The sequence below is a fragment of the Diadema setosum genome, chromosome 9 (genome assembly GCF_964275005.1).
Source record: "Diadema setosum chromosome 9, eeDiaSeto1, whole genome shotgun sequence".
NCBI lineage: Eukaryota > Metazoa > Echinodermata > Echinoidea > Diadematoida > Diadematidae > Diadema > Diadema setosum.
Window position 1 is genome coordinate 21,029,192 of NC_092693.1, and position 14,043 is coordinate 21,043,234.

Below are 14,043 nucleotides of genomic sequence, written 5' to 3' on the forward strand. Positions count from 1 at the left end.
AGCCGCGACTTCCAGCAACACCATTATGTAAAATTGTTTGTCGGAGTCCCGTGTATAATGGTGTATGTGGTTAAAACTTCAGATTCTTACGTCTGAAGTCCTGAATTCGAGTCACTCCTCCTTGCGTCCTGCGTCTATCGGTAGTGCGAAAGGAGACCAAGAAAGTTGACTATTATACGTAATTATATCATTATTGATTAAAAATCAGTGAATTAAATCGCAGTGAACTATTTTGTGATGTTTTGTTTTTTCATGCAGGATATAATGGAAGACCCTTTTTCGTGAAAAGAAAAAAATATATGCAAAAGACCAACAAGGATAGAACAACGAATCTTGCATAGTGTGAAGAAATATTGAAATTTAATGTCTCTTTGGTAGGCATGGAAGAACTCAAAGACATTGATGAGGGGAAACATTGCCAGCGTTCCTACGACCACCCCGATCTGGCCGAAGACTCCGCTCCATATGAGATGCTTTCTGCTGTTCTTTCCGTGACGAAAGATCCAGGCAATGGCTGCTTTGCAGTAGTAAAAAAGGAGTCCCTGACCCGTCCAGCAGGAGACCTGTAAACGTGAATGAGGAAAGATTAACCCCTTAATGTGTGGACGTTGTCGCATAGTGGATTATACTCCCGACTACCCGATCGCAGGACCCGACTTCGATTCCCGCCCAGTACTTACGTCCTTGGACAAGATGTTTTTACCCACCATCCCTATCCCTCTCAACCCAGGTGTATAAATGGGTACGAGCCAACGCTCGTATCGGGTAATGATAATGGCTGCCCTCTGGTAAAGCAACGGCAACAATGAAGAGGCTATCCTGGATAAATTAGACCTTATTATCATTATAATGTCAAAGATAATTCTTGTAGCATTAGTGTTGTTATAGTGTAGCAATCCGTCTAGTTCTCGGTGCCGTTATTCAGCAGAAAATTTGCCCGGATAACAAAGTCCTATAGACAGATCCGAGGAGCGATTTGTATATATTCTGGCTGTCTATCGGCAACGCTATTACTATAAATACCCCCCCCCCTCCTTTGTGTTATGTATATGCTGTCGACACTCTTAAGCAACACTGATAATTATTCGGGGCGAGATGGAAAATCTACTGTTCTACCCCTCATAAAGTGGTTAGAATGTTCAATCCCAAATAAGATGGTTAGATAATGGTTAGAATAAAATGTGTAGAATAAAATGGTTAGAATATCAATTGAAGCGATCGAGGGTTGTCGTACATCATCTATGAACCGACACTTGCAATGAGAATCTTGCCGATGAGAAGCCCTTGCAGGGGAGGGTGTGGACTCATCACAGCTACTGTCATGCCATAAGTTGCGCAGAGGGCTCCGAGCAGGAAAGTTATAGAACAACCAGGACGAAACTGCGAATTGGTTTCAGAAGGAAGAGGAAGTAACCTACCATCTTGGAGATGCCAACGGCGATGACCACGTACTGGAATACAATCTGTCCATAAGCGCTCGCCGAAAAGCTCTTTATGGGTGCCATGATACCGTGTAAAACGAAGAACTTTGCGAGCATAATTGCGTACAAGCTGTGTCAAAGGTTACTTTGCTGTGTCAAAGGTTCCAGGTCTACGTCATCACCGGGACGAGCACGATGACACAGACCTCCGCAAGGATCGTGCATCCGCGGCCAACCATTACTGCTTGAGACGTGCTCGCGCCTCGCGCACGGCAGTATGTCGAGGCAAATAAAAGAAATGAGGCAAATCAACATTATTGCGGAGAGGGCTAAGAATAATTGGCGCGGACCAAACTCGACTAGAGGACCACGTTTCATCCAGGATGTAGGCCTACAGTTATGTATCTACAAGGCGTTTCCAGCCCACTTGCTGTTTAGAAAGCTGCCATTTTGCACGCACGAGTCTTCTCGTAACACTAGCTGTATGATTGCTATGAATGAAAGTGACAATGCGCCCAGGCCCTGACCGATCCAAAACCAGTTAAAATAGGAAGGTTTCAGCAAAGACATGAAACCAGGAAACGTTGATTTGGACAATATGGAGACCATCGAAATGCAAATGAACAGAATGAGAAAAGGAGTGTTATGGAGCTTGCCGTCGACATGCCAGACCGTGTAGCGATTCCAGAGGAATGCTAACAGGAGGTTTCCGGTAGTCGCGATGACTGTCGATTATAGATAGATCGCTGGAATTTCAGGTCTGCGCAGACTTTTCGGAGCAAATCGGTTGAAAATGATGAATATTAGTTGGCCAATGAAGGCGAATTGTGTTATGCAGCTCAAATATGAATTTACTTTGTACTGTTCTGATATCCCCTCGGCGATCAGAATTATTGGTATTTCCACCAAACCCCCTACGCTGATCCAAGACCCGTTACCAAAAAGGATGACGAGCAAAGTGACGAGCAGCGAAATTTGTTGTCGTGCAGCACACACCGCGGTCTTGGGGCGGCTGAAGAACTGTCGGACAGAATTTGCCATTGCTGACATGATTTAACCCACATTCGTCGATGCAGCTACGTAAAGAGAGAAAATGTTTCATAATATAAGTACAATAATTATATCAAATCATATTGTAGTTGTGTAGCCCTATACATCTATATGCTTACACATTTCAAATCGGAAAGCGTGTATAGCAATTATTGATCGTATTTCAGCGATACCTATATATAGAGATAATACTCCTGACCAATAGAATTTGATTTGATTTGATTTAATTTAATTTACTGAATGTAGCCACATAGGAAACACTTAAATTATATTGAGCAAGCTACCACTGTACTGGACAATGGCTTTGAGAAACGTCCAAAGGACTAAAGACAATGCGGTGGGGTTTTTTTTTTTTTTTTTTTTTTGGGGGGGGGGGGGAGGGGGGAATCACCGCCGACACTAAAAAATGGTGCCAAGATCAGGACATGGGTTATGTGCTAAAGTCAGTTTGGTGTTTGTTAAAAGTGAACTTCGACAGTTTCTTGTTGGACAAGTGTGCATTGCGTTGTTTGAAACGATTGGACGTTAGGAGTTGGTTGATGCGGTATATTTACACACTAAACACTGCCGTGCAGATACCAAAGCATTTTTATCAGACACTCTCAAGGGATTTGCGGCATCACTCAAAAGGCTGAACCAGTGCATGTGCGAAGTAGTTTCATCAGGGAGGTGGAAGAAGCACCTCCCTGGTTTCATTTGCAACTTTAACAGTCTATAGCGCAATACGCCTAGACAATATTACAATACATTTTGTATGGCAGTATCATAGCATTATACGATGAAAACAAAGTCTTCAGATGCAGAAATTATTTATTTTACAAATACTGTATACCCGGAATAATACCTTACAATGACCTCGCGCATTATCATGCCATAATATCAATCAATCAGCTTATAGTAGCAACAGCCGTATAGCGAGGTCAACGCCCCTGCCCCGTAGGGCCTATTTATATCGATTTAATAGTCTTGATGAAACAAAATGTATTTCATTACCCGCCCCCTTCCCCTCTGAAAGAAGACCCAAACCCTAAAATCAAAGACAAAGCCATTATGAAAAAAAAAAAACAACCAACAACTAACATACAAAAACAGAGACATTATAATTAGCCTATATCACATACTATGTCATAGACGTGATTGGCGCCTGAGTCTGAAGTTTGAGGTGACGATGAATCTTGAAGAGCAAATTAAGTAGGTTGTGTCCCGACTCCTGGATCAGTATAATCGTTGGTGGTTCTGAGTCACAAGTCACCTCCTCTAACTTCGGAGTTCCCCAAGGGTCTGTGATTGGCCCACTGGCCTTTACACTCTTCTCATCTCCATTAGAGGATGTCATCAAGCACCATGGCATAAGGTGTATGACCTATGCAGACAATACTCAAATTTACCTTGTCTTCAAGAAGCAGCATATTGCATCAGTCTACTGCTATACAAAGACTCAGTGCATGTGTCTCGGACATTAAGAGTTGGTCAATACAGAATGGTTTGAAGCTAAATGAAAGCAAAACAGAATGTATACATTTCACAAGCAGCCACAGGATTTCAAGCCCAATTAGTACGATTTCGTTAGATGATACTACTATACAATGCTGCACAGATGCAAGGAACTTGGGTGTCATAATTTAATATTATTTGATCACAATCTGTCTTTGAAGACTCATGTGAACAATGTGTGCAGATCAGCCTCATTTGCCCTACACAAAATTGGCAGCATCCGCCAATTTCTGACGAAAAAGACAACCCAGAGACTCGCTCAGGCACTAGTTATGTCTCGCACTGACTTTTGCAACAGTCTCTTGTATGGTCTGCCTGATGCGCAAATCAACAAACTGCAGAGAGTTCAAAATTCAGTTGCCAGGCTTATCGCTAAACGTCGTTCACGTGAGTCGATTACCCCACTACTGAGAGAACTGCATATGTTAAGAATCCGCGAACGAATTAACTTCAAGATTCTTTTGTTAACTTTTAAATGTTTGCGAAACATTGCACCGGTTTATCTTCAACAGTTGATAACTGAATACCTACCCTCCCGGAACTTGCGGTCTAACAACAAATCACTTTTAATACCTCCTCCTGTCAATACACAATCTTATGGTTCTAGACAACGGCGTAGCCAGGATTTCATCTTAGGGGGGGGGGCGGTTAGTCTGCGAGGGAGCGAAGCGACCGAGCCCGAGCGAGCGGAGCGAGCGAGGGGGGGGGGGGGAGGGTGTGGGAGGGGGGTGTCCCCCCTCCCACGGTAAGAACTTTGTTGCATTTGGATGTTGTAAATGGTGCAATTTGATGCATGTTTTTGCGCGTTTTATCGACGTGAAACAGTCCCACTTGTTTATGGTAGCAGTTTATTTTGATGTAGATTATTATTGAACAATTTGCCTGTAAAAGGGTATAATTTAGATACACTTCTTGTATTAATTCTTTTCACTGAATATCATGAACGCGACTGAACCCGAGCGAGCGGAGCGAGCGAGGGGGAGGGGAGGGTGTGGGAGGGGGGTGTCCCCCCTCCCACGATAAGAACTTTTTGCATTTTGATTTTGCAAATGGTGCAATTTGATGCATGTTTTTGCGCGTTTTATCGACGTGAAACAGTCCCACTTGTTTAAGATAGCTGTATATTTTAGTGTAGATTATTATTGAACAATTTGCCTATAAAATGGTATAATTCAAATATTCTTTTCACTGAATATCATGAACGCGACTGAACCTGAGCGAGCGGAGGGAGCGAGGGGGTAGGGGAGGGTGTGGGAGGAGGGTTTCCCCCCTCCCACGGTGAGAACTTTTTACATTTTGATTTTGCAAATGGTGCAATTTGATGTATGTATTTGCGTGTTTTAACGACGTGAAACAGTCCCACTTGTTTAAGATTGCAGTATATTTTAGAGTAGATTATCATTGAACAATTTGCCTATAAAATGGTATAACTCCAATACACTTCTTGTATTAATTCTTTTCACTGAATATCATGAACGCGACTGAACCCGAGCGAGCGGAGCGAGCGAGGGGGTAGGGGAGGGTGTGGGAGGGGGGTTTCCCCCCTCCCACGGTGAGAACTTTTTACATTTTGATTTTGCAAATGGTGCAATTTGATGCATGTTTTAACGACGTGAAACAGTCCCACTTGTTTAAGATTGCAGTATATTTTATATCATGAACGCGACTGAACCCGAGCGAGCGGAGCGAGCGAGGGGGAGGGGAGGGTGTGGGAGGGGGGTGTCCCCCCTCCCACGATAAGAACTTTTTGCATTTTGATGTTGCAAATGGTGCAATTTGATGCATGTTTTTGCGCATTTTATTGACGTGAAACAGTCCCTCTTGTTTAAGGTAGCAGTATATTTTAGTGTAGATTATTATTGAACAATTTGCCTATAAAATGGTATAATTCAAATACACTTCTTGTATTAATTCTTTTCACTGAATATCATGAACGCGACTGAACCCGAGCGAGCGGAGCGAGCGGAGCGAGCGAGGGGGTAGGGGAGGGTGAGAGGGGAACCCCCCTCCCACGGTGAGAACTTTTTACATTTTGATTTTGCAAATGGTGCAATTTGATGCATGTATTTGCGTGTTTTAACGACGTGAAATAGTCCCACTTGTTTAAGATTGCAGTATATTTTAGTGTAGATTATTATTGAACAATTTGCCTATAAAATGGTATAATTCCAATACACTTCTTGTATTAATTCTTTTCACTGAATATCATGAACGCGACTGAACCCGAGCGAGCGGAGCGAGCGAGGGGGTAGGGGAGGGTGTGGGAGGGGGGTGTCCCCCCTCCCACGGTAAGAACTTTTTGCATTTTGATTTTGCAAATGGTGCAATTTGATGCATGTTTTTGCGCGTTTTATCGACGTGAAACAGTCCCACTTGTTTAAGGTAGCAGTATATTTTAGTGTAGATTATTATTGAACAATTTGCCTATAAAATGGTATAATTTAGATACACTTCTTGTATTAATTCTTTTCACTGTATATCACGAACTCGACTGAACCCGAGCGAGCGGAGCGAGCGAGGGGGTAGGGGAGGGTGTGGGAGGGGGTGTCCCCCCTCCCACGGTAAGAACTTTTTTGCATTTGGATGTTGTAAATGGTGCAATTTGATGCATGTTTTTGCGCGTTTTATCGACGTGAAACAGTCCCACTTGTTTATGGTAGCAGTTTATTTTGATGTAGATTATTATTGAACAATTTGCCTATAAAAGGGTATAATTTAGATACACTTCTTGTATTAATTCTTTTCACTGAATATCATGAACGCGACTGAACCCGAGCGAGCGGAGCGAGCGAGGGGGGAGGGGAGGGTGTGGGAGGGGGGTGTCCCCCCTCCCACGATAAGAACTTTTTGCATTTTGATTTTGCAAATGGTGCAATTTGATGCATGTTTTTGCGCGTTTTATCGACGTGAAACAGTCCCACTTGTTTAAGATAGCTGTATATTTTAGTGTAGATTATTATTGAACAATTTGCCTATAAAATGGTATAATTCAAATATTCTTTTCACTGAATATCATGAACGCGACTGAACCTGAGCGAGCGGAGGGAGCGAGGGGGTAGGGGAGGGTGTGGGAGGAGGGTTTCCCCCCTCCCACGGTGAGAACTTTTTACATTTTGATTTTGCAAATGGTGCAATTTGATGCATGTATTTGCGTGTTTTAACGACGTGAAACAGTCCCACTTGTTTAAGATTGCAGTATATTTTAGAGTAGATTATCATTGAACAATTTGCCTATAAAATGGTATAACTCCAATACACTTCTTGTATTAATTCTTTTCACTGAATATCATGAACGCGACTGAACCCGAGCGAGCGGAGCGAGCGAGGGGGTAGGGGAGGGTGTGGGAGGGGGGTTTCCCCCCTCCCACGGTGAGAACTTTTTACATTTTGATTTTGCAAATGGTGCAATTTGATGCATGTTTTAACGACGTGAAACAGTCCCACTTGTTTAAGATTGCAGTATATTTTATATCATGAACGCGACTGAACCCGAGCGAGCGGAGCGAGCGAGGGGGAGGGGAGGGTGTGGGAGGGGGGTGTCCCCCCTCCCACGATAAGAACTTTTTGCATTTTGATGTTGCAAATGGTGCAATTTGATGCATGTTTTTGCGCATTTTATTGACGTGAAACAGTCCCTCTTGTTTAAGGTAGCAGTATATTTTAGTGTAGATTATTATTGAACAATTTGCCTATAAAATGGTATAATTCAAATACACTTCTTGTATTAATTCTTTTCACTGAATATCATGAACGCGACTGAACCCGAGCGAGCGGAGCGAGCGGAGCGAGCGAGGGGGTAGGGGAGGGTGAGAGGGGAACCCCCCTCCCACGGTGAGAACTTTTTACATTTTGATTTTGCAAATGGTGCAATTTGATGCATGTATTTGCGTGTTTTAACGACGTGAAATAGTCCCACTTGTTTAAGATTGCAGTATATTTTAGTGTAGATTATTATTGAACAATTTGCCTATAAAATGGTATAATTCCAATACACTTCTTGTATTAATTCTTTTCACTGAATATCATGAACGCGACTGAACCCGAGCGAGCGGAGCGAGCGAGGGGGTAGGGGAGGGTGTGGGAGGGGGGTGTCCCCCCTCCCACGGTAAGAACTTTTTGCATTTTGATTTTGCAAATGGTGCAATTTGATGCATGTTTTTGCGCGTTTTATCGACGTGAAACAGTCCCACTTGTTTAAGGTAGCAGTATATTTTAGTGTAGATTATTATTGAACAATTTGCCTATAAAATGGTATAATTTAGATACACTTCTTGTATTAATTCTTTTCACTGTATATCACGAACTCGACTGAACCCGAGCGAGCGGAGCGAGCGAGGGGGTAGGGGAGGGTGTGGGAGGGGGTGTCCCCCTCCTACGGTGAGAACTTTTTGCATTTTGATGTTGCAAATGGTGCAATTTGATGCATGTTTTTGCGTGTTTTAACGAGTTGAAACAGTCCCACTTGTTTAAGGTTGCCGTATATTTTATTGTAGATTATTATTGAACAATTTGCCTATAAAACAGTATAATTCAAACACACTAGTCTTCTTGTATTAATTCTTACACTGAATATCATGAACGCTGTCTGTTCAGCAATCAAACAGAAAAAGCATGCACACGAGGGTGTAGATAGGGGCATATCCCCTCCCACACGAAGGTGATTTTGCGTTTTCAGACCTGAAATTCAGCGATCTGGTGCAAATTTTTGGTGCAACACTTTTTCATCGAAGTGTTAAAATCACGGAATTTAGCTCTTATTCCGAATGTGCACCATCTGTGCGTATGTATAAAGTCTAGTGAGGTAGAACATAGGGGAAGGGGGATTCCCCCTCCCGCTCGCGGAGCTTTTGCGTTTTTAGAATTGAAATAAAGCGATCTTGGTATAGCCACAGTCTACTTCTTTGCATGGCGGGGGGGGGGGGGGGACAGGAAGAAGGCGTTGGCGAGTGTTATCTCCACTCTTCCCTTCCGATGGAGCTTGTATCTTTTTAAGGCTGAAATTGAGATATCTCGTATACGCATAATAAGCATATTTGATGGAATCAACATTTGGGTAATCAAAAAAAAAAATGATGGGGGGGGGGGCTGAGGGAGGAAAGGGTCGATTAAAAGGGGAAATTCCCCTTATACATGAGGGAACCTTCAGTTTTCGGAATATTAGTGAAAAGTCTTGTGCACTCAGAATTATTCAGAATTTTTTTTAATCTAAAAAGTGTACTTAGCTAGGGAAAGCGGCAAAGAGGGGGAGGGTTTGGGAGGGGGTATCCCCCTCCCAAGCACGAGAGATTTTGCATATTTTGAATTGAAATTCAACGATCTGGTGCACACTTTGAGTGAAATATTCAAAAAAAATATATCTTATTTGATGAAAGGTTGCAAAGGAGACCCGCTTCATGTGCATGCATACAGTATACACGCATTTTTTTTTCCGCCTCCCAACTCCTCGGTCCAAATCTTAGGGGGGGGGGGCGACCGCCCCCATCGCCCCCCCCCCCCCCTGGCTACGCCAGTGGTTCTAGAGCTTTTCAGTCAGCATCACCTCAACTCTGGAACAGTTTACCTGAATGTTTGAAACAAACAGACTCAGTAGCAAATTTAAATCCATGTTAAAAACGTATTTGTTTGAGTAGTATTATTACTGTGTCTCATGTCTTATACCGTTACTGAAACTGTACCTTCATTATGGATTGCCCTGGGCACTGTAGTCTGAATTCATGGTAAAGGGTAAAATACATGCACGTGAAAAAAGTGAACACACGTTCCCATGTTTCCGTGTGCTTACATGATTCAAGATAACAATTATTTTCAAATTTCATCTCACATATCACTAAATTTGGGATGTGAATAAGCATAAAATCTATCTAAATGACTTTACACAGTTAATGTCAGAGGATAAATAAAGAAAAGCGGTGATAGTGGCATTCCTCATGAATAAATGATACAGCATTCAAACCCTGATCATTGTCTAGGTGTAAATCACACACTCCCATCAGCATATACACCAACTGACCCCTGTGCAAAGTTAAAGTTTTGTACATAGCAGAGGGTTGAAAATAGAGAAAAAATTTGAACCCTAACTTGAAAATAAATCTTGAATTTCGATTAAACTGATTCATGCTTCCATGACTAATTCCTTCCGACATGTACACTATTTAGCTATTGCTTATCTCAGTGTCAGTGTTATCTGATGTATAGCTTTTGAACTATCGAGGATCGAAAGTGGGAAGTGTATATTGGTAATACACAGTATAATGGAGATAGACAGTTTTAGTACCAACACGTATACAGGGAATACAGCTGCATGCAGTCCAGAGATAACGCTGCCATGTAAACCTTGAACCAAAACTTTAGAACACCGCATGCCAGACGACATTTTTTGGCTCATTTTCGTCATTGTTTAACTTTTATTATTGTTAGAATGTGTTTTCAATTTCGTCCCAGGCACTCTGGAATGTGCGAATCATGCTCTCTTCAGTTTCGTCTTTTGTCTATCAATATTAATTGTGATTCTATTTTTTTCATTCAGTTTCATGCTTTAGTTGTCACCCAACCCACTTTTGTCAATTATACGATGTACAAATATTCGTCAGTCACAGTATCTGAGCACGAGACAGCAAAATCAGTTTCGTCTCACCTCCTTAGTTCACTCTTATAGCTATAGTGGCATTCATCTTCATAATCATCATATTATGTCTGTTTTTTCTGACAGTTGTGATGAAGTGTGTGACGTTGCTAAAGATTCTGAATATCTTAATCGACAACTCATAGTGATATCAAAGCGGACGAGAAAAAAAAAGCCAGTGAAATTGAAACTTTTTACGTTTCTGTTTTATGAAATTAAATTTTAAAAAAATCCCAACTCTGAAATACTAGTATGATAGGAAGTAGAAAATCGGGTTTGTTATTTCATTTACAGAGCTCTATGGTCAATGGCTGGCCTCTCCCCAGGCGTGTTGGTTAGTGGGCATTCCATTCTTGCTGAACTTTCTCGTCGTTTGTTTGTTTGTTTGTTTGTTTGTTTGTTTGCTTGCTTGCTTATTTGCTTGAAGACGTTTGTAATAATTAATGTAGCATAACAGTCTTTTTTTCTCCCTCTCTCTTTTAAACTGGATCAGGAGGAGAAACATTTTATTTATTTTTTTTAATCTTATCTTCCCAAATAACAAGTATGTGATTGAAATCTAGTGGTGGCATTATATCCAGAATTTATCTTTTCAGAAAAAAAAAAATGTGGAATTTGTTCTCCAGTACACTATCTGTTATTGTCAGATTATTCGTATACATCGTTTGCGGCTTCGCCACTTACTCAATGAATCTTTCTTGATTTTTTTTTTTTTATTTTAATGTACACATGTACATGTATTTCGAATATCATTTATTGATCATTTTGTTTTAGGGCCCCCAGGAAAACAATGAATAAACCCTTTATGGAGCCACCCTTGATAAAGAATACTGAAATAAGTAAGTAAGTGAATAGATAGAGATAGATTGATACATACAGTAGGACAAAGTTGAATTTTGCATGAGAATACTGATATAGTATCTCTGCATGCATGCTTTCTGGTCGGAATAAAAGGATACCGAGAACAAAGGACGATGTCTGCTAAAAAAAAAGAAAAAAAAAAGAAAAAGTACTGTGCATTTGATCATGATTGTCTATACTCTTTCAAGAACATGTTGGCAAATCTAACTAAAGTGCCTATACTTACTGTATGCTGCAGGAAATCAGTTATGCATTGAATAGAAATGATCTGGAAGTCAGGAATTTGCTCAGCTTTAAGCAGCAAAAGCAACTATTGCTAGCAGAGCTCTATATGCCACATCCCAGGTGACCTTAGATTCATACAAGCGTATATGGCACAGTAAGCCTGGTTGATACCATTTTGCTGACTACTACTGGTAACTTGGGGCAAACCACGAAGGGTCGGCATCTTTTTCGTTTTCTCGTATCAGTAGGCCCACATTAAAACCATTTCACCGGGTTAGCACCCTGCTCAGTGCTAGTCATGAACGAAGTATAGGGGTCTTTTACGTGCGTGAGTCGTGGGTAACTCACTCACGGGACCTCCATTTTAAATATCCTATCTGACAAAGTGTTTTGTCTTTTACTAGAGAGAGCAGGATGTTTACACACAACATTACTCAGTGTGAGACTTGGGAATAGAACCCGGGTCCTTTGAATTTATTGAAGGACCAATTGAGCCACATCACCGCCCAGATAGCACTTATTACACTAATTATTGTTAAAACAGAGAATGACTGTCCGCGGAGCAAAACAAAGTCAGTGGAACAAAGAATGTCGGCGGAGCAATGTACTGTTTGAGCAAAATGCCAGCGAAGCAATTGTCCTTCATGTTGGAAAATCCCGCGTACTTGCCCGAAAAGGTGTGACAGGAAAAGTTGGCTGCGGGTGAATAAGATTTGCGTGCGCGCCTCCGGGCAACATACCGGCGAGATACGTGCAAGGTAATGTACATTTGCGGAGACCTCCGGGTAGCAAATTTAAAATTGTTCCCCGCAAGTCACACGCGAGTCTTGCCCGGAAATGTGTGACTGTATGTCAGGGCCTATAAGATATCAAATCAGTTTTGATTCCCCCCGACATGTTGATATCTGGGATATTTTAAAAATGGTCGATTCAACTATGTTCATGAATTTTGACAGCATGCATAATGTTATGTAGACAGTTCGTGGGGTCACTGAAATCTGGATCAGTGAAATGCCAAGCACCTTTGAGGTTCCCTTGAACAGCTAAAGGCCGTGTCACACGCGAGTACCTTTCCGGGCGAGCCTTGCGTGCGACTTGCGAAGAACAATTTTTACAACCCGGAGGTCCCCCCAGATGACCCGCTCATGACAATTACTAGCACGTAACTCACCCGTAGTTACCCGGAGTTGCTCACGCAAGTCCCGTTCGCCCGCAGCCGAGGTTATAAGGCCCTGTCATAAGACACCTTTCCTGGCAAGCTAGGCGGGCTTGTTGCGTGTGGGGATTTCCAGCACGCAGGATAATGTTTGCAGGCGGACAAGGATTTGGGCAAATTTCGCATGCGTCTTACCTGCTGGACCCGTGCTACTTTGGGCCCTACGTTCTACTTCCGTGTGACTTGTGTGTCAGGCTCGTGGGTGGCGAGTGAGGGCTGAAAACTCGGTGAAAGAATCCCTCCGAAGGAACGGCAGAAGTCATACAGAATGTCATTACCTTGACGCATATACGGGGACTGCGAAGTACCTGCGTTACAGCTGCTAAGTACCTTCGTGCATACACGGGAGTTGCTTGCGAGGTGCTGCCGGTAAGGGCCTCCTCAGTGGAGTACCGTGGGTCAAGACATTGGGGGGGCACCTCATGGCAGCAACATCAGAATTGCATAACGTAACAATTAAATGCGAGCGAGCGGAGCGAGCGCGCTTGAAAATTTTGACATTTTACAGTCCCCAAACTGCCGTTTGTAGCTATATATAATAATATATGTATATATATACACACACACATATATATATATATATATATATATATATATATATATATATATATATCTACATATATATATATTTGCTTTGGAAATTAAGGGGGTTGCACCGGGCGCAACTGCTGGCAGTTGCTGGCAGTAACATCGCGAGAATGGCATAACGATTAAATGCGAGCGAGCGAAGCGAGCGAGCTTTTGACATTTTACAGTCCCAAAACTGCCGTTTGTAGCTATATTTTTTCGCTTTGGAAATTCGGGGGGGGGCGCACCGGGTGCAACTGCTGGCAATTACTTGCAGTAATATCAGGAGAATGGCATATAACGGTCAAATGCGAGCGAGCTTGAAAATTTTGACATTTTATGTTCCCAAAACTGCCGTTTTCAGGTATATTTTTTCGCTTTGGAAATTAAGGGGAGAGGGCGCATCGGGCGCAACTGCTGGCAGTTACTGACAGCAACATCAGGAGAATTGCATAACGAAGCGAGCGAGCTTGAAAATTTTGACATTTTACAGTCCCAAAACTGCCATTTTTAGCTATATTTTTTCGCTTTGGAAATTAAGGAGAGGGCCTGGGCGCACCGGGCACAACTGCTGGCAATTACTGACA

The 14,043-nt window shown here is 42.3% G+C and overlaps 1 protein-coding gene across 1 annotated transcript in view; it reads left to right on the forward strand.

Moving 5' to 3' along the window:
* The first annotated feature begins 380 nt into the window (after nucleotides 1-380).
* Nucleotides 381-14,043, forward strand: part of LOC140233225 (lysosomal phospholipase A and acyltransferase-like) — a 25,199-nt gene continuing 11,536 nt past the window's right edge. Inside the window, exon 1 of the mRNA XM_072313339.1 lies at nucleotides 381-565. Coding sequence (XP_072169440.1) covers nucleotides 381-565 — 185 coding nt within the window. The remainder of the gene's footprint in view (nucleotides 566-14,043) is intronic.